The 26,774-nt window shown below is 42.9% G+C and overlaps 1 protein-coding gene across 2 annotated transcripts in view; it reads right to left on the bottom strand.

Moving 5' to 3' along the window:
* Positions 1–26,774, bottom strand: part of ATR (ATR serine/threonine kinase) — a 141,720-nt gene that overhangs the window by 11,468 nt on the left and 103,478 nt on the right. Inside the window, exons 29-43 of one of the 2 annotated variants that reach the window (XM_044290357.1) lie at positions 21,959–22,123; positions 20,318–20,409; positions 19,377–19,468; positions 18,531–18,708; positions 17,526–17,702; positions 11,630–11,789; positions 10,955–11,128; positions 6,387–6,529; positions 6,055–6,152; positions 5,735–5,967; positions 4,900–5,034; positions 4,371–4,577; positions 2,941–3,084; positions 2,684–2,834; positions 1,584–2,124 (exon numbers count right to left, since the gene is read on the bottom strand). In XM_044290357.1, coding sequence (XP_044146292.1) covers positions 2,060–2,124; positions 2,684–2,834; positions 2,941–3,084; positions 4,371–4,577; positions 4,900–5,034; positions 5,735–5,967; positions 6,055–6,152; positions 6,387–6,529; positions 10,955–11,128; positions 11,630–11,789; positions 17,526–17,702; positions 18,531–18,708; positions 19,377–19,468; positions 20,318–20,409; positions 21,959–22,123 — 2,214 coding nt within the window. In that variant the 3' untranslated portion in view covers positions 1,584–2,059. Of the gene's footprint in view, positions 1–1,583; positions 2,125–2,683; positions 2,835–2,940; positions 3,085–4,370; positions 4,578–4,899; positions 5,035–5,734; positions 5,968–6,054; positions 6,153–6,386; positions 6,530–10,954; positions 11,129–11,629; positions 11,790–17,525; positions 17,703–18,530; positions 18,709–19,376; positions 19,469–20,317; positions 20,410–21,958; positions 22,124–26,774 lie in introns of those variants that run through there. The other variant, XM_044290356.1, reaches the window with a different exon arrangement.

The raw sequence follows: 26,774 nt of genomic DNA, 5'->3' as shown, positions 1-26,774 counted from the left end.
GTAGAGCTCCTACTTTAGGGGGGCTGCCCCACTGCAGCGACTACGATCTCTAGCACTAGCGTGACAACTGCACCTGCGGAGGAAAAGACGCTGTAGCAGCTAATCCAGAGTGCCAGCATAACCACGTTACCTAGATAAGGAGGGGTGGTGGACAGAGCCTGTGCAATACTCGGCTCACTGGATCATAATCCCGAAATTCTGTGCAATGGCGTACGCGCAACATGTTGTAGAGAACCAATACCATGACCGACCTGAATGGTGGAGACCCATGGGGATGGGGGGTATCTAGGACAGATAAGTGTTGCTGTCTTACCCCCCTGAGTGGACAGAGGCCGACATCTTTGCGCCCCCAACCAGTACCGGAAGAAAAAAGGAGGATACAATATGGAAGTAGCCACAGTATCCAGTGGCAGGACCCATATGCCACGCGATGAAGACTACGAGGCACCAGCGGTATCGACTCTTGCCACGCCCCCGACTGTGAGGGGAGCCAAGTCATCTAGTGCTGTTACGTAGTTGAATTGTAGCATCCGAAGATGCTTGGTTATTCCCCCGTTAGCAGATCACTTGTGGAAAGGGGTAATACAACAGGAAACATGGTGACGGCGATGCTACTGATGTAGAGCTATACTCCGCTTAAGGAAGGGGGTAGCTAGACAGTCATAACCATATACAACGGTAGTGTAATTACCCCACCTATGGAAGGGGCGTAATGCCTACGGCAAGCCCTGCACTCAGTGGTAGTGCAATTACTCCACCTATGAAGAGAGGTCACGCATATGGAAGAACTGTATCCCGAGGTAGTGCAAGTACGCCACCTATAGAAGGGGGTAATGCATACGGCAGGAACCTAATCCCATGGCAGAGAAATTACGCAGTTTATGGAAGGGGGTAATGCATATGGCGAGTTTTGTACCCAGTGGGCATGCAATTACTCCACCTAAGTAATAGGATAATGCATACGGTAAACACTGAAACCAGTGATAATGCTATAACGCCACCTATGGAAGAGGCTAAAGCATACAGAAAATACTGTGCCCAGTGGAAATGGGACCGAGGAGGAATATTTCCTGCTCTGGCCCGCTTGTGCGCCGTTCTACCCCTTAGAATCTTGCCCATGGCAGATGCAGGTTGCGCCGGTGGGGATTTGACCACCAAATTAGCCAGGAGGTGGAAAAAGGAACTTCTAAAGGTCCACCCACCGGATTGCACAAGCGGTGCTTTATCAACCAAACGACCCAGGAGGGTGGATTGGGAACTTCCAGAGGTCCTCAATTAGATTGCGCAGGTGGAGCATTATCAACCAAATGGCCCCGGAGGGCAGATTAGGAATCCTTCAGATGTCATCCACTGGATTTGCACAGGTGGAGCATTATCAACCAAACGACCCCGGAGGGCGGATTGGGAATCTTTCAGATGTCCTCTACTGGATTTTTGCAGGTGGAGTATTATCAACCAAACAGCCCCAGATGGCGGATTGGGAAACGCAGAGAAAGACATCCTCCACTGTCTGGGATGGGGCACGGGCCCAGTCTAGTACCACACAGTCGGGGTTGTCCTGTGATGTGGGCTGAGGGGGGTGGGATCTGTATGGTGCACTTTTTTTTTTTAAAAGAAACTGTGATGCCCCAGTCTCTGAACAAGAGGCAGGAAGGGGTTGAAGTATTCACTAATAAGGCACATTGCCTGCAGACAGCAATCCCGGATAATCTGGTCCTGGCCATAAAGGTTTAAGACTGCCTTGAGGACCAGGGGCGGAGCTAAGCAGGCTCCTGAGGGAGGGGAACAGCTAGGCGGGAAGAAATCTCGCCAGAGATTCAACCCGCAGGCTTGGAGAATCGGGGCAGGCCAAGGGTCTAAGGAGCAAGTGGACTTTACAATAGGGGAAGTCGGGCGGGACCCAGGCCCTAAGTTTGCTCCCTCCAGACAGTCTTGCAGAGGCCCCAGCACCTTAGTGGAGAGGAGGGTAGGGGAGTGTGGGAGGGGATGGTGCCGAGAATACTCACCTATCCGAACTACTCACCCCATCTTCATCCTCTTCTCTTCACCCCTCCTTAGCTTACCAGCAGGGTAACCTCTTCAGCAGCTGGCTGACAGAGAGGCTAGGCGACTGTTTCCCAAAACCTAAAAATGGAAAAAGAAAAAATAATAGAGTAAGTCGCCCTGCATTAAGCAGGGAGGTGTGCCTCTTACAGACACTAAGCTAAAAACTGACATGCTCTCTCCAGGCTGGAGGGGGCATAGCATGCAGGGGAGGAGCTAAGTCTTTTTCAGCCTAGTGTCACCAAGAAGCTATACCCACGGTCCTGTGTCCCCCAATGATACGAGCGAGAGGAAAAAAAATTTTTTTTTTTTTTTTTTCTGAGGATCCATTGTAACAGTGCCTATCCTTGTCTGCAAAACAGACAAGAATAGGACATGTTCTATATTTTTTGCGGGGCTACGGAACAGAAATACGGATAGGTCCGCATCCTATCCGCAAAAAAAACCAGAACGGACACGGAAACAAAATACGTTCGTGGGCATAAGGCCTTATTCAGGGAATAGGCCACTAATCTGTTAGGTGCACTTCACATCTCTGGGACATGCTCCAATGTCAAGAACTGGGCACCGCTAGGAATGGAGAGTTGGCTGTGCAAAAGTACAAAAATGGTAAAATATCAAAGAACGTTGTTGAACTCACTTCTCTCTTTGTAGAGTTTTATCAGTATGTTTCTCAAGCCTGCAGTGTTATTCACCCATTCTATTATCCCACATTCATCATTCAGGGGAATAACAGCATAGGTGCGAATGTGGAGCTCTCTCCTCCGGGACTCTGCATCCTTTCTCAAACACTGATCAAGAAGACAAAATGTTTAGTTTATACTCCTAATTTATATCCATGGGAGAAAAAGCTACTGATTTTTTGTTATTTTTATTTAATCAGCACCGCTCATGTACCTTGTTAATCAGAGAATTAAACTCCATAAGTCTGCAGTCTTTCCGAAGATCATCTTTAGGTTTACACATCATAATATAAGATTTTCCATCAGATCCCTTCAGAGAAATTTTCTTAGGCTTTTGAAGAGATGGCAAAATTTCCACCTGCATGACACAGAGAGCAGTCAGGCGAAATAACAAGTTTTAGGGTACAGCGACGCAGGTTTTTTTGTTTGCAGTTTTTGAAGCCAAACCAGGTTTGGATTGTAAAAAAAGAAATAGTATCTGTCCTTGATACTTTCTCTCCTTTTGTGGTCCACTCCTGGCTTTGGCTTCAAAAAATGCATAAAAAAAATCTGAAGTAAGCGAAGCATCCAATGACTGTCCAGAAGCCATCATGTGCGTGTACACAGAAAGTCATCACTTCCAGGCCAGTGCAGATTTAAATGGTCACTAATTTTTTACACAACTTTGTAGAAATAAAAGCAAAAATCATATCAATACAGGCGACAAGAAACTTTGTAATTTGTCTTCTCGGATAATTGCGTCTCACTTAAAAAAATGCCTTATTCCCTTCCAGCATGGATTATCTCTGAAGAAGCATCATATTAAACATGTCAATGCAAGTCTATAGAGAGGGGAAGAGTGAGCAGGAACTCAGAGACAGGCACTGACAAAGAGAGACTGCACAGCTACATAGGAAGGTTATAGCTCAGCACAAGTGCTCACAACTAGTGTTCAGAGAAGGGAGCTTCGGATGCTTCATCCGAAGTCACTTCGTTCAAAACTTCAGAATAATACTGTATGGTGATTTAGAAAACCAAACTCTTTAAAACTTGAAAAACACTTTAAAACTTGAAACCGAACTCTGCTTTGGTTCAGACTAGTACCACGGAACCGAAGCTGCGTTCGGTTTCAAATGTAAAAATTAACTACCAAAGTTATTGAACAAAGTCGTGCCCGACTTTGTGAATAACTTACTTTGGCTCATCGGAGCCCATATATTTTAATACTGTACAGAGGAGACGGATGAAGCATCCGAAGCGTGCTTCGCTCAACACTACTCACAACCATACAGGTCAGTACTTCTCTCTAATGTTCTCCATTGTCCAGGGGCTACTTCTGAAGGACTGTAAGACAAATAAGAAGCAGATTCTCATCTACTTTCCTGTGCAGTGGATGGCAGCTAGTCTCCATCTACCATGTATGGAAGAACTGCAAAAATAGCTATTCAGCAAGCATAGAGGAACACTGCTAAATAAATGCCAGACACTCGTGGTATAATGGTCAGAAATTGTGTTATTCCTCATGTACAAACATTGTACTACGGAATAATGCAAAGTTTGTTGAGAGCTCAGTGATGTTTTTAACATTGTCCAGCCACCCTCTAAATTTAAAAAAATGCTGGCCAACCCCTTTAAGGTGTTTCATTTTAATATCATAGAACTTACAACATCATCAAAGCCAGCAATATATGCCCAGTGCCCAGGAAAGGGGTCATGATCAGCATGGTCACGTTTTCCAGCTGTAGATGGCAGTGTGGGTATCATTACTGATTGTAATGGTATAAGTATTTCGCTGAATGTTGGCTCTTCCACCAGTTTCTTCAGTAATCTGAAGTGGATGCTCATACTTAAAGTGCCAGTGTTTCCATCAACCTAAGAAATGTAAAAATATACATGTGTATATAAACCTGTTAAATAGTACTCACATAGGTGCTGACAGGCAGTAATGATTGTAGTAGTGCACACAAACCCTTCAAAACTACATTCCAAGCGGGTTGTTTTAATGTTTTGTCGTATGGCTGGACCCAGACATGGCAAAACTACTGCAAATATGTTACACTTTACAATACAATAAATGTGGATTCCATGCCATGTGGATTCTCACTATGTGTTTCTCCCTTTGCAATGCATAGGGTGAATTCCATGGCAAATCCTAGATGATGAGGACTGCAAAACTGAAAAGAGCTCTACTTACAGGCTTGTTACACAGCTCGAGAAGCTTGTCCGTGAGACGGGTTGCATCTCCTATGAATTTCCCCAGAGCAGGCTTCATGTGAATGGCTTTATCAAGGATTTCTTTGCATCTGTTTACACGCATGGGATAAGAAGACTGTATGGAATAAATAAGACTGCATCAGGAAATCAAGTATACAATTACACAATTTGGTAAACGCATCATATGTGAGTACACAGGTAATCATGTTATTTAGGCCTCATGCACACGGCCATTGTTTTGGTCCGCATCCGAGCTGATGTTTTGGCGGCTCGGATGCGGACCCATTCACTTCAATGGGGCCGCAAAAGATGCGGACAGCACTCAGTGTGCTGTCCGCATCGTTGCTCCGTTCCGTGGCCCCACTAAAAAAATATAACATGTCCTATTCTTGTCCGCGCTTTGCGGACAAGAATAGGCATTTATATTGAAGGCTGACATGGCAGTAGGTATTCAGATGCTCTTCTCCCAGACTATAAAAACAGACAAGAAAAGTAAGCAGGGTTTAGAAGCAGGGCTGGAGCATCTGCAGTCTGACAGATGTACCACCAGCTTATAAACTGGCACAGATTTCATTTTGTGGCTTATGAACAGCCACTGAAACACTTAAATTATTAAGAGGCACGTGCCAGAAGAGCATCTTTCCCCAGCAACTGCAGATCAAGACCGGCACATGCAACTCTGGCCTCATTTACACAAGATGTCCTGTATAAAAGATTCAAGTGTTCAATAATTTGTTGAGGCCAGCAGACATGTTGGGAATGATTGTTCCTGTGTAAAGAGGCCTTTAATACCTTTCATTGATTGCCACTATTACCTTAGACACCGCAGTCATCATCCACATTGCCTGCTGAGGATATGCCACAAAGACTTTTGCCACAATTTCCATCAGAACAGCAAAGACCTCATCATGAGAGTGACAGATGCGGGAGATCAGCTGTGAGAATGCGGTTAGGAACTGATATGGAGCTAGATGATTCTTATGGTCAGTAATGGCCTTGTTAATTCTCATCAGATCATTTTTCATTTGCTGACGGTCGGCCCGGCCAGCTGAAATATGACAAGTGACATAATGAAATTTGATATATTCCACCACCTAACCACCCAAAATACTTATATGGTCCGCACCATTCCTACCTTTTTCCCATTCATAGGCTTTAGCTCCAAAGTCAAGCCACAAAGACAACATCCGAGGCATTGACTGATAGATGAACTGGTTCCCATACTGCAAGGACCTAATCGAAAGGTGAGATATAGGACATTTATTCTAACAGTTTGTATACTGACGCTCTTAATGTCTAGGTAGGTATATGCTATCCATCAGTCTCACAGTGACAATGACACAGTCTGCAGTAACTGAAATATGAACTACTGAACCTAAGCTGAACCAGACTCATGGATACAATCCAAAGCAATGTCAGAATAAAAAATTAAAAATTTTAGGTATTTTTCAGCAATAAAGTACTGACCTCCCAAAGTGATAGACAATGTATCGTATCAGGTCACCCTGCTTTTCCATCTTGTTTTCAGTCACCATAGGCATTAGTTTGTCATAATACTTGGCAAGGTAAAAGTGTCCATCTTCCCATTCTGGGAGCAGACTGGTTACATCCTAGATTATTTAGACCACAGAAAAAACAATGATTATTAGAACACTAATGGCGCCCCCTATTCATCAAAGGGTTTGCTTTTTTTTACAGGAAACAGCCCTACTCTTGCCTGTAGGCTATGGGCTGTGTCTAGTATTGCAGTTCAGCTCCTTTCACATCAATGAGGTTAAAGGGGTTGCTTGGCCTAAAAGCTGACAACTCCAATATATAACCTGTCGCGACTTAAAAAAAACAACAAAAAAACAAATAACAGAACGTCACCCACACCATCGTTTCTGGCCCCTTCCGTTCCTCGCTGGACTGGAAGTGGTGGCTTGGCCCCGGTACTGATGTGGCCAATCACTAGCCTCAGTGGTCACATGTGCTAGCCATTTTTAATTTATTTATTGGTCACAGGTTAGGACCATTGCAATTGTCAGCTACTAGGCTGGACAACCCCTTTAAGCTATATTACTAGACATAGCTTATGGATAGACAAGGCCCTGCTTCTGAGGGAAATATACTGGACAACCATTTTAAAGAGCTAGTTGTCAGTACTAATGATGCATTTTTTGTGTAGTCATTATCAGAGGAAGGGGAAGGATGTATCACATAATTTTTCTGTCTATAGGCCATTGATAGACTTCTATCAGACAAAATCTTATATAGACCCACTAAAGTGAGATGCCATTATAGCTTACTCTGAATTAGTAATGCACCTTCTCCTGTGCGAATAAAGCCTTAAGCCTGTATTACACTGGTAGATTTTCCAGACGATGAACACTCATTAGCGAGCATGTTGCAGTGTAATACTGCCGCCAACAGCCTGATGATCGCGCAAACACTCATTCAACGGGCAATTATGATTTTAAAAGCATAAAAAATGATCTGCCGTCAGCAAACCACTAGGCACTATGGGGACGAGCGATGGCATGAGGGGTGTAGCTAAAGGCTTATGGGCCCTGGTGCAAGAGTTCAGCTTGGGACCCCCCCTCCCCTCCCCTTAGTGCTTTATGGCAAGGAGCAGGGTTGCACCTAGCCTTTCTGCTGCCTGAGACAAAAATTTAAACGTTCCCCCTCCCCCATGCCAAATTCTCAATCTAACCCATTCCCTCCAGTCCTGCTGTTAATGTGGTTGTCCTCTTTTCACTATTGATGACCTATCCTCAAGATAGGTCATCAATATTAGACCGGCGGGCATCTCCCGACACCCCCACCGATCAGCTGTTTTAAGAGAGGGCAGCGCTCATATGAGAGCGGCTTTCTCCGCTTTGTTCACCTGCTCGCCGCTACAATTGCAGTGGTGAGCAGGTAAACAAAGCAGAGAAGGCAGCGCTCATACGAAAAAATAAATAAATAAGCGGACAACCCCTTTAAAGACATAATTGGAAAACATTACATACAGCGCTTTAGAACATACAGGGTGTGAGGAATATAGATTATTGTTCAATGTCAGCCATGTTCCCACACCAGCCATCTGCTGTCAGATAGCAGAGGTAGTGAACTCCACAGGGGGGCCCTGCTTCAAAGCCCAGCCAAATGGCAGAGAAGTTCTTGCAGGACACCTTTGTTTACAATTTCTCACCTCCATTCAGCCAGCCAGGAACCCTGCTAATGGAACAGGAAAAACTTCCCTGCATTATCAGAAATCATGGAACCGGCGATTCATAAGGAATTATGAATCGCCCCCGGCAATCACAGGCATAAACCGGATACATATTGGTGTCCCTGTGGCCACGATGAACAGGCCCGTGGTCAGTTTGGTGGTGGGATGCCGGGGAGGGGAGATATACATATCTCCCCACAGAAACCAAATAACGGTACCAACGGTAGCCCATTGGTCCCAGAACCACCTCCCTGCGACACTCTGGTCTGGAGCCATGAGCCCTAATCAGTTTTGTGGCTCATTTGCTGCCAGCCCCAGCAGAAGGGGAGTGGACCCCTTCCAGAGGCCAGGATGGGCGCGTCTTTTTCTGAAGGGGGGGGGGGGGGTCACAACGGGCCATGTGTTTAGAGGGACTTGCAACTTGCTGACATCACTGCCCCCTTGGTAAACTGACTTTTGTTCTGCTTTACACTGTTGTACCCCATCATCTCTATTTGTAACCTCAGACCACTGTATATATTTTCTGTGTGTATAGTGTTATTTCTAGTGAGCCCTTAATGCGATTGTGGCAAAAATAACCTCGCCACTGGGTTTTAAAGGGGCCTGTTTGCCAGCCTCTTTCCTCAGGATTATGGCCCATATACTAACTTTGAAGGAGAAGACACACAGGAGGCCGCACAGCCTAAATCTTGTGGTCGGCCAAATGTGACTTCCAAGGAATTCGGGGACCCCTGCTCGGATCTGGGTGATTTTTGGATATGTTGTTCACCCAGATCAGAGCTATCCATGGATGTATATTATGGGGATATGTGGGGTTTTGAGGTGTTTTCTGTGTTTTGGGGAAAAATGTGTGTTTTCTGCCTGTGAGTGATTGTTAGCCCATTGTGTTTAGGCAATTGTATTTTGTTGATTGCGTCAAAGACAATGCCTATTCTGTTATTGAATGCGTCACAGGCAATGCCATTGTGTTTGTTAATTGCGTCACAGACAATGCCATTGTGTTTGTTGAATGTATAGTTTTTGTGATTAAACTGTAAGGATTGGCTGCTATGTTATGTCCTCAGTTCCCAACCTGGTCCATGCTTGTGTGTTCAATAAAGAGTTCCTGTTTTACCCTTCATCATGTTGAGGCTGGTGTTTGGGTAACTGATCGACACTGGGGATTGCTATACGCTGAAGATTTGCTATACTCCCCTGGCTATAACTACTAGCTCTTGTAAGAACTGTTTCTGCTCTCTGGATTTAGGGGAGGTTCACCCACTGGAAGCTGAAGCCTGGTCTTGGAACAAGCGTGGGTGGAGGACAATGAGACCCCAACCAAGCTGCGGCGGTTCGTGGGGTCTGTGGTGGTTACAGTGTCGAGTGGAGTGCTTCGAGTCCTCGGGAAGCACTAGGAGCATTCATCAACGGAGGTACCCGGTCAGGGTGCCAGGAGATCAGTTACAGCAATTAAATATATATATTTAATCTTGTGCTGTCTTGCATCTTGATCACGAATCCCCACGTCCGTGTTTCGGCCTAGTTACACGCTACTGCGGGTTGGTTTCTCACCATATATAATCCCGTTAGCGGACCGGGCTTATATCAAACGAGAAGCTGGTGGCAGTATACCCAGGCTGAGAAAGTGCTGTTTCACTGGGGCAGTGAAAAGGCTCTCTCAGCTTGCTGCCTCTCTGTGTCTGTGTGGACATGAGGTGTCTGTGTAAACTGCATCAAGATGACCTCTGGATGGGAGCATATGTTGTTCTAGAACCTGAATATATTTTTCTGCATTGATGGTGCCTTTCCAGACATGCAAGTTGCCCATGCCACACGCACTCATGCAACCCCATACCATCAGAGATGCAGGCTTCTAAACTGAGCGTTGATAACAACTTGGGTTGTCCTTATCCTCTTTGGTCCGGATGACATGGCGTCCCAGATTTCCAAAAATAACTTTGAATCGTGACTCGTCTGACCACAGAACAGTCTTCCATTTTGCCACACTCCATTTTAAATGATCCCTGGCCCAGTGAAAACGCCTGAGCTTGTGGATCTTGCTTAGAAATGGCTTTTTCTTTGCACTGTAGAGTTTCAGCTGGCAACGGCGGATGGCACGGTGGATTGTGTTCACTGACAATGGTTTCTGGAAGTATTCCTGAGCCCATTCTGTGATTTCCTTTACAGTAGCATTCCTGTTTGTGGTGCAGTGTCGTTTAAGGGCCCGAAGATCACGGGCATCCAGTATGGTTTTACGGCCTTGACCCTTACGCACAGAGATTGTTCCAGATTCTCTGAATCTTCGGATGATGTTATGCACAGTTGATGATGATAGATGCAAAGTCTTTGAAATTTTTCGCTGGGTAACACCTTTCTGATATTGCTCCACTATCTTTCTGCGCAACATTGTGGGAATTGGTGATCCTCTACCAATCTTTGCTTCTGAGAGACACTGCCACTCTGAGAAGCTCTTTTTATACCCAATCATGTTGCCAATTGACCTAACTAGTGTTAATTGGTCTTCCAGCTCTTCGTTATGCTCAAATTTACTTTTTCCAGCCTTTTATTGCTACTTGTCCCAACTTTTTGGGGATTTGTTGACACCGTGAAAATTTGAATCAATGTATTTTTCCTTTAAAATGATACATTTACTCGGATTAAACGTTTCATCTGTCATCTACATTCTATTACAAATAAAATATTGACATTTGCCATCTCCACATCATTGCATTCAGTTTTTATTCACAATTTGTTAAGTGTCCCAACTTTTTGGGAATCCGGTTTGTATGTGAAATGATGTTCACAGCTGAATACACACTGGTGTTTCCTCATACCATCATCAAGGGTTTAATTTTCAACTTACTTTATACTTTTTCATCACTGCATTGCTTTCAAAGTTGGCAGTCTCATCCATGAATCGTCCCACTAGCAGCATAGCTCTGCCGTGGATCAACTGCTGCTCTGGAGTTGCAGTGCTACCTGCCTGGAATAGCTCTGCTCCCTTCTGAAGGACTATGAGGGCCTGGTGCACATCACCCTAAATAAGAACACAAGCATTAGGTTAGCTGTAGTGGAATACAATTTTCCCATCACTGACATAAATTCCACATAAAACAAACAGGATAAACATCTTGATTTTTTATCTACACTAAAGCTGAAGTTACACGGGCCAACCGAGTGGTCGATTGACAGTCGGCTGCTTGTACAGTGAAGAAGACCGCTGCATGTAATCTGCACGTAATCTTGTTCACTGTATGAGGAGTCGGACATAGTGATCTCTCGTCCTCATACAGAATCATGGTTTCTGAGCAGCAGGTCACTGTTCAGACAGCACGATCTGCTGCCCAGAAGCTATGATCGGTGGTGCCTGCATGATCGACAGGATCACCCAATGAACAAGCGTTTTGCTCATTCATCGGGCGATTGGCAGCACATTTACATAGCCAGATTATTGGGCAGTGTAAATGCACTTTTATAGAAAATGTATTCACGGTGCATCTGCATATGACTTAGTAAGAAATGCTGGATTGTTGCTCACCTTAGACCATAGCCACTTAGCCCGCTCAACATTAAGCTCCGCAAGCCTGGTTTCTCCAGCGTTGAGAAGGGCATTATATGCAGTCTGATGGTGGCCTGCTTTTCGAGCAACACGAGCACTTTGCAGCCAGCATTCCCCAATCATGTCAGTGAAGCCTGGCCTGCAAAAATTTAATATAAAATACAATATATTAAGCCTCTGACTCAAATATTAACATTAAACATCCCTAAATGATTAAACTGCGAGTTTAACCCTTACACAGGTAGTCCATTATTTTTTTTTATCGTTTTTAAAATCCCTCTCCCACCCAGTCAGGGATCTGTACTTACCTGCTCCCTTACTGGCTCTGTGAAGCTCCATTCCGGCTTTGTGGCTCCCAGGCTGTCTGCATTGGACTTCCAGTCCACACCTGTCAACTTCCGCATGGACTGGCCTCAGCATCCCGAAGCAGCATATGAACCAGCGTTGTGGTACGTCACTCCTGAGGCCAGTCATGGACAGCAGCAGTGCACGTGACCCTGTCAGTGCAGGAATTGACAAGCGGGAAAACCCCAGTAAAAACAGCCTGAGAGCTTTAGAGCCGGAACGGAGGGATGGAGAATAGGTAATTGTAGATCTCTTCATGGGTAATGTAGAGGAGTGGAGGGGGTTTAAAAAAAATAAATAATTTTAAGTGATTTGTTGATGTATGAGATCTTGTTTCTTGCATTTTGCAATGTTTAATCAGTCCAAAATTATTAGCATAAACATATAAATAAATAAAAATGTATGATGTATTTAATTTGTTTCTGATAATTCAAACTTAACATATTTATTCATTGTTTGTCCCAAAAATATAATTATTATTTTATATTTTATTTTTATGTATTAGGAAAACTATGGTCCCCAGTATCACTAGGAGGCGGCGGCAGAAGAAGCTGGCGATGTCATGCATTCAGTGACTGACAAGAAGCTCCTGGTTTTAATTAAAAAAAAAAAAAAAATAGTAAACTGCATCCACCTTAACTACAAAGTATTCAGATAATGAAACTTCTCAGGCTGTGGCTTCATGGTTAATATAGTTATTGAATCCTGTGTTATCTGTACTGACCTGGACTTTACAGTTTGTTCCAGCCATGAGCTGCAATTACTATTCTGCTGGTGGTTACTGTATGTTCAACAAGCTCATTAACAAACTGCTGAGCTCATACAATGCAGTATGATGGTTTACCCTTAATCAGATAACAGTACCGGATGTTCAGATGACACTTCTCAGAGTGCATATCCCCATGTCACCAACAGTACATTGAGCCTGTAAGGCTACTTTCACACTTGCGGCAGTGTGATCCGGCGGGCAGTTCCGTCGTCGGAACCGGCCGCCGGATCCGCCGCTGACTGAAAGCATTTGTGAGGCGGATCCGTCTCACAAATGCATTGCAAGGACGGATCCGTCTCTCCGCTTGTCATGCGGACCGACGGATCCGTCTTGTACATTTTTACCGATCTGCGCATGCCGAAACGACGGATCCGGCATTCCGGTATTCTGAATGCCGGATCCGGCGCTAATACATTCCTATGGGAAAAAATGCCGGATCCGGCGTTCAGGCATGTCTTCAGTTTTTTTCGCCGGAGAGAAAACCGTAGCATGCTGCGGTTTTCTCTTTAGCCTGATCAGTCAAAACTACTGAACTGAAGACATCCTGATGCATCCTGAACGGATTACTCTCTATTCAGAATGCATGGGGATAAAACTGATCAGTTCTTTTCCGGTATAGAGCCCCTGTGACGGAACTCTATGATCAAGCTTGCTTAGCTATTTTCAGAACTTCCAAAGTGATGAATGGACAGCACACTGCACTCTCCTTCACTTTGGGGGCCTCATTCTGGAGCTAGGAGTGGGTCCACGAGGTGGTGCCCCCACCAATCTGACATTAACGGCATATCCTAGCAATATACCATCAATGTGGGAAATGAGCCAACCCCTTTAACCCCTTAGGGACACAGCCTTTTTACACCTTAGGACCAGGCCATTTTTTGCAAATCTGACCAGTGTCACTTTAAGTGCTGATAACTTTAAAACGCTTTGACTTATCCAGGCCGTTCTGAGATTGTTTTTTCGTCACATATTGTACTTCATGACACTGGTAAAATGAAGTCAAAAAAATTATTTTTTTTGCACAAAATAATACCTAATTTACCCAAAAATTTCAAAAATTTGCAAATTTCAAAGTTTCAGTTTCTCTACTTCTGTAATACATAGTAATACCCCCAAAAATTGTGATGATTTTACATTCCCCATATGTCTACTTCATGTTTGTAGCATTTTGGGAATGATATTTTATTTTTTGGGGATGTTACAAGGCTTAGAAGTTTAGAAGCAAATTTTAAAAATTTTCAGAAATCTTCAAAATCCCACTTTTTATGGACCAGTTCAGGTTTGAAGTCATATTGTGAGGCTTAGATAATAGAAACCTCCCAAAAATGACCCCATCTAAGAAACTACACCCCTCAAGGTATTCAAAACTGATTTTACATACGTCGTTAACCCTTTAGGTGTTGCACAAGAGTTATTGGCAAATGGGGATGAAATTTGAGAATTTCATTTTTTTGTCTAATTTTCCATTTTAACCCATTTTTTCCACTAATAAAGCAAGGGTTAACAGCCAAACAAGACTGTATCTTTATTGCCCTGACTCTTCCATTTACAGAAACACCCAATATGTGGCCGTAAACTACTGTACGGCCACACAGCGGGGCGTAGAGTGAAAGGTGCGCCGTTTGGTTTTTGGAAGGCTGATTTTTATGGACTGGTTTATTTACACCATGTCCCATTTGAAGCCCCCTGATGCACCCCTAGAGTAGAAACTCCCTAAAAGTGACCCCATCTAAGAAACGACACCCCTCAAGGTATTCAAAACTGATTTTACATACGTCGTTAACCCTTTAGGTGTTGCACAAGAGTTATTGGCAAATGGGGATGAAATTTGAAAATTTCATTTTTTTGCCTTATTTTCCATTTTAACCCATTTTTTCCACTAACAAAGCAAGGGTTAAACAGCCAAACAAGACTGTATCTTTATTGCCCTGACTCTGCCGTTTACAGAAACACCCCATATGTGGCTGTAAACTACTGTACGGCCACACAGCGGGGCGTAGAGTGAAAGGTGCGCCGTTTGGTTTTTGGAAGCCAGATTTTGCTGGACTGTTTTTTTGACACCATGTCCCATTTGAAGCCCCCTGATGCACCCCTAGAGTAGAAACTCCATAAAAGTGACCCCATCTAAGAAACTACACCCCTCAAGGTATTCAAAACTGATTTTACATACATTTTTAACCCTTTAGGTGTTGCACAAGATTTAATGGAAAATAGAGATACAATTTCCAAATTTCACTTTTTTGGCAGATTTTCCATTTTAATATTTTTTTTCCAGTTACAAAGAAAGGGTTAACAGCCAAACAAAACTCATTATTCATGGCCCTAATTCTGTAGTTTACAGAAACACCCCATATGTGGTCGTAAACTGCTGTACGGGCACACGGCAGGGCGCAGAAGGAAAGGAATGCCATACGGTTTTTGGAAGGCTGGATTTTGCTGGACTGTTTTTTTTGACACCATGTCCCATTTGAAGCCCCCCTGATGCACCCCTAGAGTAGAAACTCCAAAAAAGTGACCCCATTTTAGAAACTACGGGATAGGGTGGCAGTTTTGTTGGTACTAGTTTAGGGTACATATGATTTTTGGTTGCTCTATATTACACTTTTTGTGCGGCAAGGTAACAAGAAATACCTTTTTGGCACAGTTTTTTTTTTTGTTATTTACAACATTCATCTGACAGGTTAGATCATGTGGTAATTTTATAGAGCAGGTTGTCACGGACGCGGCGATACATAATATGTATACAATTTTTTTTATTTATGTAAGTTTTACACAATGATTTCATTTTTAAAACAAAAAAAGTTTTAGTGTCTCCATAGTCTAAGAGCCATAGTTGTTTCAGTTTTTGGGCGATTATCTTGAGTAGGGTCTCATTTTTTGCGGGATGAGATGACGGTTTGATTGGCACTATTTTGGGGTGCATATGATTTTTTGATCGCTTGCTATTGCACTTTTTGTGATGTAAGATGACAAAAAATTGCTTTTTTTACACCGTTTTTATTTTTATTTTTTTACGGTGGTCACCTGAGGGGTTAGGTCATGTGATATTTTTATAGAGCCGGTCCATACGGACGCGGCAATACCTAATATGTATACTTTTTTAAATTTATGTAAGTTTTACACAATGATTTCATTTTTGAAACAAAAAAAATGATGTTTTAGTGTTTTCATAGTCCAAGAGCCATAGTTTTTTGGCGATTATCTTAAGTAGGGTCTCATTTTTTGCGGGATGAGATGACGGTTTGATTGTTACAATTTTGGCGTACATGCGACTTTTTTGATCACTTTTATTACCTTTTTTTGGGAAGTAAGGTGGGCAAAATTTCTATTTCATCATAGTTTTTAATTTTTTATTTTTATGGCGTTCACCGTTCGGGTAAAGTAACATGACCGTTTTATAGATCAGGTCGTTACGGACGCGGCGATACCAAACATGTGTAGGGAATTTAATTTTTTTCATTTTTAATCAGTGATAAATGTGTTTTTTGATTTTTACTTTTTTTTCACTTTTTTTTTTTTTACCCAGACCCACTTGGTTCTTGAAGATCCAGTGGGTCTGATGTCTGCATAATACAGTACTGTACTCTATATAGGGTACTGCACTGTATTTTACTTACACTGAACAGATCTATGCTTTCAGCACAGATCTGTTCAGCACCATGGACAGCAGGACGCCTGAGCAGGCGTCCTGTTGCCATGGGAACCTTTCCCCCGTCTGCCACAACTTCGCAGACGGGGAAGGGTGAGGACTGGGGTGTCGGGGGGCTGTCTGGGGGCTCTCTCCCTCTCCCATCGGGGGGCTGCAAAGGCACAGCAGCCCCCCCTATCAGAGAGGGAGGACCGCTGTATGGAAAGGGTTAAACGGCTGACATCGCATCAACGATGTCAGCCGTTTATACCAGGGTGCCAGCAATGTGCTGGCACCCTGGTATACCCACTGTGCACCAACGATTACGCAATGGGAGGCGGGCGGGGGATCGCGATCCCGCCTGCCGCACCCCTCCCCCTGCACCACCCGCCCACTAAATATCATTCAGGGGTGCAGGGGGAGGAAGAACATATATATTCTGGGCATTGTAAAGTTTCTGATCCCCTCGGTCAGGGACCGCGGGGATCAGAAACGGCAAAAAGCGCATCAAACCGCAGGTCTGAATTGACCTGCGGTTTGTTGTGATCGCCGACATGGGGGGGTCACGGGACCCCCCCGCGCATTTAGCCTAGGTGCCTGCTCAATGATTTGTGCAGGCACCTTGTTCCGATCACTGCCAGCCGGGCGGCAGTGATCGGAACAACACATGACGTACCGGTACGTCATGTGTCCTTAAGTACCAGGGCATCATGACGTACCGGTACGTCATGTGTCCTGAAGAGGTTAAGTAACGCAATGTAATTGCAAAGTTACATAAATGGATATTCCCATCTCAGTCATTCATGGCTGAAATCAGAATACCCATCATATTTGGCGACTAGAAATATGGAAACAGCTGAGCTGGTTGTGCTACACCGTTTCTGTAGTTGCCTTTCACTTCTATGGGAGTTACCTATAAAGCATAGCACAGCCAGTTTGGCGGTTTCTCTAATTTATTCTGCATTTCATTACTAAACTGCTGAATTGTATATCATATCAGTAGTAAGTCAGAGCAACCTGACTTGAAGACGTTTTGCTAGTCATCCGAATGGATTCTCAATTTATTACTGTATGTTACTTCAATTGCCCAATTTTATTTACCCTACCAATTCATAAAAACCAGAACAACCCACCTGCTACCAACAGTCAGTAAAGCTCTGCGTACTGCCAATATGGGCTCCCTTGCCCTGTAGGAGTTCTGGGTCATTTCCAGCCTTGCTGGCCAATTCAGCGACTCTGTGGTTGAGTCAGGGGCAGGATCCTGGAGCAACATCTTCACACTGTGTTCAAGCTCACACAGCATGTGCAGCCTTTAGAGTTCACAAGAAAAGATACTTTCAGTAACATTAAGGTAATCACATACATCTAATATAATGGTTACAGACATGAATGAAGCATACTTTGGAGTGCAAGAGAAATACATTTCAGTTTAATACAAGGGTTATGTCTACAGGAGAAAAATGCTGTGGCTTTTGAAAATCCGCAGTCAAATATAGGATGACTTTACTGCACTGAAATGCACCTGCAATGTGGAATTTTACATCTGCAGCATGTCAATTTCTGCTGTGGATTTTCATGGTACATTTCACTCCTATCAAAAGGTTATTCCCATCTTGGGAACTGGGAGCACCTATAGGAGCTGCAAAAGTGTCGGAAGGCACACTTTGCATTTACGGTCCCCCTCCATTAATTTCTTTGGGACCGACGAAAATAGCTGATCGCTGGCTCGGCTATTTCCATAAGCCCCATAGAAGTCAATGGAGCAGTGGCCGCGATTTCATGGTGCACGTCCCATTCATTTTAATGGGACATCCGAAAATAGCCAAAAACACCACTCGGCCATTTTCGGCAGTCTCATAGAAATAAATAGAGGGTAGCTGCCCGTGCGCCATCCAGCATTTTGCGGGCTCCGTTCTAAGTATAAGTGCAGGTCCCAGAGGTGGTAGCGGCACATATCAGACATTGGGGGCATATCCTAGCGATATGCCCCCAATGTCCAAGATCGGAATATCCCTTTAAATCCACTGTCAAATCACCTAACGCGTGTTACACTTGCAGAGTTTGCTGCCGATTCTCAGCGTAACCCATCATAGTGAAATCTACCCTTATCGCATCAAAAGTAAATTAAAGCTGTGTACCTTACTATATACTCATATCCCCGTTGGTAGGACCCTCTCTCAAAGCTGGCAGCTGACAAAGGCACAATCTGCTCTGCACGCACCACTTTGAGAGTGTCATAGAATGCTTCCCTTTCCTTCTTCTTAGACAACAGCAGCAACTGCCCAAGTTGGATGCTCCAGTTGGTAGATATTCTATCTGTTAAGACAATGCAACTTTAAAACCAAGCATTCAGGACAGCCATATTATTGCAATGGGGAAATTTCCCTGCACACATCTGTCAGTAAATAAAGTTTTCAGAGTGTGTTACATGTAAAAGGTGAAGAGGCACTGCGATAATGAACTGGCAGCCATAGCATCTCTGCACATCTGTGCCCCTGCTGATGGTGCTGAATCATGTCCAGAAATATTCTTATTGTGCAGAAAAGCATTAAAGGGCATCTGTCAGCAGATTTGTACATATAAAACTGACTGACCTGTTACATGTGAACTTGGCAGCTGAAGACATCTGTGTTGGTCCTATATTCAAATGTGCCCACATTGCTGATAAAAACGAACTTTTAATATATGTAAATGATCCTCTAGGGGCAATGGGGGCATTGCCATTACACCTAGAGGCTCTGCGCTCTCTGCACTTTGATTGACAGGTCCTGGCAGTGTAAATGTGATCAACACAGATGTCTTCAGCTGCCAAATGCATACGCAACAGGTCAGCCAGTTTCATAGGTACAAAACTGCTGAAAGATGCCCTTTGCATCAGTTGCTTCAGACAAACTGCTCGAGTTACCTACATGTTAGCTACACAATATTCTAATGCGATATAATGCCAAACTGTAACATTACACTAACATACATGAAAATATTACCTGTGGAAAGGTATTCATCCACTAGGTCCCATTTGGAGAGCTTCCAAGCTGCCTCGACTCTATATGTGTTCAATTCAGCAGTCCAATCAGCCCTGGGGTTGAACAAGACAATAAGATAACAGACAAATGTACCTAATAATCGACAAATGCATGAGACAGCTGAACAGCTGGGGTCCCAGGTGTCGGCCCCCACTGACCAGACACTGATGACCTATCAGAACACAGCGTTCTAAGAAAAGCCGTCCATGAATTTAAACGGCTCATTAAAAGGGTTTTGCAATATTTTATAACTGGAGAACTGTCCTCAGAATAGGTCATCAATATCTGATCGGTGTCGTGTAACTAGATTACTTGATCTTAGGTGCATCTTATGATATGCCTGTTGACATGTTACATACTCATGGAAGTTATTCTGTGGCCTATCATGTAATACTAGGATACTATCATTATCAACTGATGCATGTATAATGTGCAGGCTATTTTCTTTCTTTGCATTTTTGTGATTTTCAGAAAATTTCAAATAAAAATTATCTGATTAAAAAAATATATATCTGATCGGTGGGGTTCCGACACCTGGGACCCCCGCCAAACAGCTGTTTGAGAAGACACTGGAGCTCCTGTGAGTGCCGCTGCTCTATCCCGGCTCACCAAGCACAGTGCTGTACATTGCATAGTAGCTTGGTATCGCGCTCAGCCCCATTTACTTCAATGAGGGTGAGCTGCTCCTAAGCCACGTGACTGATAAAAGGGGTCGTCACTGGCCTAGGGAAAGCTTCAATAGGGCCGAAGCACTCAAAGGAGCGCCGGTGCCTTCTCAAACAGCTGATTGGTGGGGGTCCCGGGTATCGGATACTGATAACTTATCCAGAGGAAAATCCCTTTAAAGTATACCCATGCATAAAATCATATCGTTATGCAAGATAAAGTGTGACAATACTTACCTATTATTTAGGATTCCATTGACTTGTGTAATCACAGTAGATAATTGGCCGAGGCCCAACATTGATTTCAGCACGCCGTGATGGTGCAGAATCTGCAGGAAGATAATACTCCATAACCTTTAGATTTTTCCATTCCCATAGCCGTATGAGGGTTTTTTTTTTTTGTGGGACAAGTTGTACTTTCTAATGGACCCATTTAATATTGGATACCATGCAGTGGGAAGTTAGAAATAAAATTCCAAATGAGGCGGAATTGGAAAATAAAAATAAAAATCTGCCATAGTTTTATGGGTCAGTACAATTACAATGATTCCACATTTATATAGTATTTCTTGTGTTTTGATATTGAAAAAAAAAATAAAAAATTTTCAAAAGAGGATCTTGGATCACCTGACAAGTCTATTTTAATTGTTTTCTATGTACATAATAAAAACTTTCTAGCCTAGTGTCGCCTCCTAGTGGCAGCAAGCAGCTATACCCACGGTCCTGTGTCCCCCAACAATACGAGCAAGAAATAACAATTTTGGAGCATTTTTTCATAGAATTCTGTTGTGCTGCTAATCTGTTATCCCTCCTGGAAGTGTATGAATCAATTACCAACTACGTGTTATACTATGTCAATAGGGTGTGTCTACATAATCTAATTAATCATTTTGGTCCTGTAGATTTTGTTTAAAACATGCTTTTAAAATATGCTAATTACCTGCCTACTGACTACCTGCTAACTACCAGGAAGTAGGGCGGCTACCTCCGCATTGCGCCGATAATGTCACATCTACACCCGGCACAGGCACATTGAGGATGGAGCGGCCGCCTCTCAGTGCGCCTGCGCCAATTGAAGACAGGTACGGCCGCGGCGCAGGCGCCAGATTTTGAATGCAAACAGGCAGGGCCAGCGGAGAACGATTCCGTTCCCTGGCCCTGTCAATCACAATGCGGAGGGGACGTCTTTAGGATCGGAGGATGCGGCTGCTACCAGCAAGTAGCCGCCCTACTTGCTGGTAGCAAGGTAATTTGCATATTTTAAACAATGATTAATTAGATTATGTAGGCAAAAAAAATCGCAGTGTAGGGATTATAAGTAAGCAAAAAAAAAAAAAAAGTATAAAAAAATAAATAAAAAAAGGTTTAGTGGGGTGACAGAAGCCCTTTAATGTCAGAGTGTGCGCCCCCAACTGGTTACTCCCAATCGTCACTTTAATCATTACAGCCCAACACACAGCTCTAAGGAGTAATTTCCATCTAATTGCTATCCAGACTGCATCTTTAAAGAGGACCTTTCACTAGAATAAAACATCTAAACTAACTATACAGACATGGAGAGCGACGCCCAGGGATCTCCCTGCACTTACTGTTATACCTGGGCGCCGCGCCGTTCTCCCGGTATAGCCTCTGGTATCTTCATATGTTAGGCTCCATCCAGTGGAACCTGCCGGCGTCTCATTCTCCCATGCTGTAGTGCTGGCCAATCGCTCATAGCCTGAGAGAAAAAAAAAAAGTCTCTCAGGCTATGAGCTGAGTACTGCGATTGGCCAGCGCTACAGCATGGGAGTATGAGACGCCGGCAGGTTCCCCTGGGTGGAGCCTAACTATGAAGATACCGGAGGCTATACCGGGAGAAAGTCCAAGAACCTCCAATACCTCTTCTGGCTTGAGCTGAATGGCTCGGTCATAGCAGGCTGTAGCATCCCTCAGCAAACCAATGCTTTCATGCTCCAAGATCTGTTCTTTCAGAGAGGCTTCCTTCTTACGAATAGCGCTCACCCCCGCTACTCCATCAGGTTCATGCATAGCAGCATAAAGTTTCTAAACAAGGAGAAAACCAATTTTATTAAATTGTCCTATGAGCAGAATAAAATATTTTCTTACGAAAGCGTCATTTAAATTCAGGATCACTGTGCAGTTAGTGGTTGAAAACCTTCCCTGTGTATGTGCATAAACAGATGGGTCACTTTCAAGGTGGGTGCTCCAAATAGGGTTGCCAAACTGTAGTATAGCAGTCGACAGACTATGGCAGTCCGCAATTCATGCAGTTATAGAAAATATTTATTAAAGGGGTTCTCCAGGAATTAAGAAAATGAAAAAATATTACCTTTGGCTTGTTTTGTCTAGGGAGCAATCATCAGGGGAAATAAAATGGCTGCCATCCTATTAGTCCACACAAAACCTGTCCTAATCACACAGCAGGACGTTACTTCAGGACACTGAGGTAAAGAGCTGCCTCATCCTCCTCTCTGCTTGTCAGGGATTATTATCTTCAGCCGTATCTCTGTGGAAATGGAGTTCATGAGGAGACATGAAGTACAGAGAGGACCGACTAGACAAACTCTGGTAATAGAAACTGCACACAAGAGCTGCTGCTTATTACTCACATCTGTACCAACTCTCCATATTTCATGTCTCCTCATGAACTCCATTCCTACAGAGATACAGCTGAAGATCATAATCCCTGACAAGCAGAGAGGAGGATGCGGCAGCTCTTTACAGCAGTTTCCTGAAGTAATGTCCTGCTGTGTGATTAGGACAAGTTTTGTGTGGACTAATAGGACGGCGGCCATTTTATTTCCCCTGATGATTGCTCCCCAGACAAAATGAGCCATTATAACTAATAAAAGTTATTTGGGAATATATTTTTTATAAAGTAATATAAAAGTATTTTCAGTACTTTCGGTTTATTAATTCCCACAGAACCCATTTAAAGTTCATGGCACAACAACATGTGGTTTCGATCGGATGGTGACCTTTTTCAAAGAAAGAAATAGTGAAAAACTAGCAGCATGCATAACAAAACAGAAAACACAGAATCACACCGATATCAAGTAAAGATAACAATATATGATAAAAGTAATAATATAAATAAAACTTTTTTAAACATTGTAATCCAGGTACAAAATACACAATTTGTGTGATCCTATAATAGAAAATATAACATATTGACTGAGAATCAGCCAATTGATAAAGCTGGAACACGCATACTTCCAGGTACATCACTTCCTTCCCCTATTTAAACCATGTCATTCAACTCACGTACAGCGCATAGACTGGTGAGAATTCACTATTCCTAAGCACCAATTCCTTGTTTCTACTTCTCTTCTCTGGCAAATAGGTAAATACATAGTACGGTTCATTAATTATTACAGTCTTTTACACATTGATTACGTTTTTTGTGTGTCTCCCATTATGTACACCGCCAGCAGCCAGATAACGATTGTCTGCTTGATTCAATTGTTGGCTGAGCATCAGTTGATATTTTCTATTATAGTATCACCCCCTATTGTATTTTTGTACTTGGATTGAAGTGTTTATGAAGGTTTTATTTATATTGTTACCTTTATCATAGATTGTTACCTTTACTTGATATCGGTGTTATTCTTCTTGATGCCTTGTTGTTGTTTTATGCTCAGTTTTTCTTATTTTCTTGTAGTGTTTGAAAAAGGTCACCATCTGATCAAAACGCCACGTTGTTGTTCCATCAACTTTAGTAAAAATGTTCTATAACTGCATCAATTACGGAGGCTAAAGTTTCTCAATTGCCATAAACTGAGATGAGTAGGAACACACTGAGGCTCAAGGTAAGCAATAACTGACATAACTTCCTTCTAGAGTTGTTTCGATACCAAAATTTTTATTCGGTTTCGATACCATAAAAATTGATTGCGATGGTCAATACCATTCAATAACACAAAAGCAGCGCGCACTCCACATTTTATGGAACATCCGGCCCATAATCGAACAGTCCAATCCTATTTTGGACTGTTCGATTATGGCGAATTGCGCATTTTTTTTTCTCCCTTTTTACGGCGTTCACTGGATAGGAGAGATTTTTTTATATTTTAATAGTTTGAACTTTTCGGACTAGGCGATATAAAATATACAAACAATAAATAAATAAAATATTACATATGTAAATTTGGGAAAGTGTGTGATTTATGCTTAATATTTTGTTGTGTTTTTTTATTAGTTTATTTAATAAATATTTCCCCACTTAGGGGCTACAACCTGGGATCTTTTAATCCCTTGTCTATTAACCCTAATAGAGATCTATTCGGGTGAATAGGACTTTACACTCTCCCTGCTGCCCTGTGCATAGTGCACACAGCAGCAGGGAGCTCACCATGGCAGCCGGGGCTTCAGTAGCATCCTGGCTGCCCTGGTAACCGATTGGAGCCCCAGCATTACACTGCTAGGGCTCCGATCAGAAGCTGCCACTGCACCACCAATGAGGAGGAGGGAAGGGGACCATGTGGCCACTGTCACCACTGACTTTAACCACTTGCCATCTGGGCCATTTGCCCCCTTCCTGACCAGGCCTAATTTTGCAAAACTGAAATATCTCAATTTATGTGCCAAAACCCACTTTTTAAAGGACCAGTTCAGGTCTGAAGTCACTTTGTGGGGCCTACATAGTGGATACCCCCATAAATGACCCCATTGTAGAAACTACACCCCTCAAGTTACTTAAAACCGATTTTACAAACTTTGTTAACCCTTTAGGCGTTCCATAAGAATTAAAGGAAAATGGAGATCACATTTTTTAATTTCACTTTTTTGGCAGATTTTCCATTTTAATCCAATTTTTTCTTTAAAACATTGATGGTTAACAGCCAAACAAAACTCTATATTTATTACCCAGATTCTGTGGTTTACAGAAACACCCAACATGTGGTCATAAACTGCTGTATGGGCACACGGCAGGGCGCATAAGAAAAGGAACTCCACGTGGTTTTTAGATGCCATGTCCCATTTGAAGCCCCCTTACAGTAGAAACTCCCAAGAAGTGATCCCATTTTGGAAACTAGGGGATAAGGTGCCAGTTTAATTGCTACTATTTTTGGGTACATATGATTTTTAGATCATTCATTATAACACTTTATGGGGCAAGGTGACCAAAAAATGGGTTGTTTTAGCAGTTTCTATTTATTTATTTTTACAGCGTTCACCAAAGGGGTTCAGTCAAGTGACATTTTTATAAAGCAGATTGTTACGGACGTGGCGATACCTAATATGTATACTTTTTCTTATTTATTAAAGTTTTACACAATAATAGCATTTTTGAAACAAAAAAAATTATGTTTCAATGTGTCCATGTTCTGAGAGCTATAGTTTTTTTTTATTTTCTGAGAGATTTTCTTATGTAGGGGCTCATTTTTTGCGGGATGAGGTGACGGTTTTATTGGTACCATTTAGTGGGACATACGCATTTTTGATCACTTGGTGTTGCACTTTTTGTGATGTAAGGTGACAAAAATTGCTTGTTTTGACACAGTTTTTTTTTTTTTACGGTGTTCGCCCGAGGGGTTAGGTCATGTGATATTTTTATAGAGCTGGTTTTTACGGACGCGGCAATACCTTATATGTATACTTTTTTTTATTTGTTTCACTTTAACACAATAATAGCATTTTTGAAACCAAAAAAAATGATGTTTTAGAGTCTCCATGTTCTAAGAGCTATAGTTTTTTTATTTTTTGAGAGATTTTCTTATGTAGGGGCTAATTTTTTGCGGGATGAGGTGACGGTTTTATTGGTACCATTTTGTGGGACATATGCATTTTTGATCACTTGGTGTTGCACTTTTTGTGATGTAAGTTGACAAAAATTGCTTGTTTTGATTTTACGGTGTTCATCCGAGGGGTTAGATCATGTGATTTTTTTTTTATAGAGCTGGTTTTTACGGACACGGCAATACCAAATATGTCTATTTTATTTTATTTTTTCTATTTTTCACTTTTTTTTTATTCCTTACTTGGGGAATTATTTTTTTTACATGTGAAACATTTTATTTTTTCAACACTTTTATTTTATTTTTTTTATTTTACACTTTTCGTCCCCCATAAAGGTCATACAAGATCTCTGGGGGACATTTATTCACTTTTTCTTTTTTTTTTTTTTTACTGTTGATTTCTCCTGTAACTGGGGCTGACATAGTAGCCCCAGTTACAGGAGAAATGCACCCCCCCAGAGAGGCTGTACAGCGCAATACAGCGCTGTACAGCCTCAGTGCAGGGCTGATCGAGGTCTCTGAAAGACCTCACACAGCTCCTGCACTCTCCGGTCCCGGCGGTCACGTGACCGCCGGGCCAGAACAGGAAGCGCATAGCGCTTCCTGCTCTGTACACACAGCGCTCGGTGAGCGCTGTGTATGCAGCGATCCAGAAGGCAGGGACACCTGGGCACTGTCCCTGCCTTCTCTTAGGGTTGCCCTGCTGTCACTGACAGTGGGCAACCCGATCAGCAGCTGCACGATTAGCGTGCAGATGCAGTTTCTGAACGGACGTTTTAAAACGTCCATTCAGAAATAGAGATCCACCTCCCGGACGTTTATATCCTATGGGCGGACGGGAGGTGGTTAATAATGGGGGGGGGTGCACTACGCCAATGTTTTTAATACTTTGGGGGGGGGGGGGGGGGGAGAGAGGACGCAATGCGCCACCAATGATAATTAACGTTTAATATACA

Source organism: Bufo gargarizans, chromosome 4 (assembly GCF_014858855.1).
Source record: "Bufo gargarizans isolate SCDJY-AF-19 chromosome 4, ASM1485885v1, whole genome shotgun sequence".
Lineage (NCBI taxonomy): Eukaryota > Metazoa > Chordata > Amphibia > Anura > Bufonidae > Bufo > Bufo gargarizans.
Note: the sequence above shows the minus strand (reverse complement) of the source record. Positions and strands in the feature narration are given on the sequence as shown.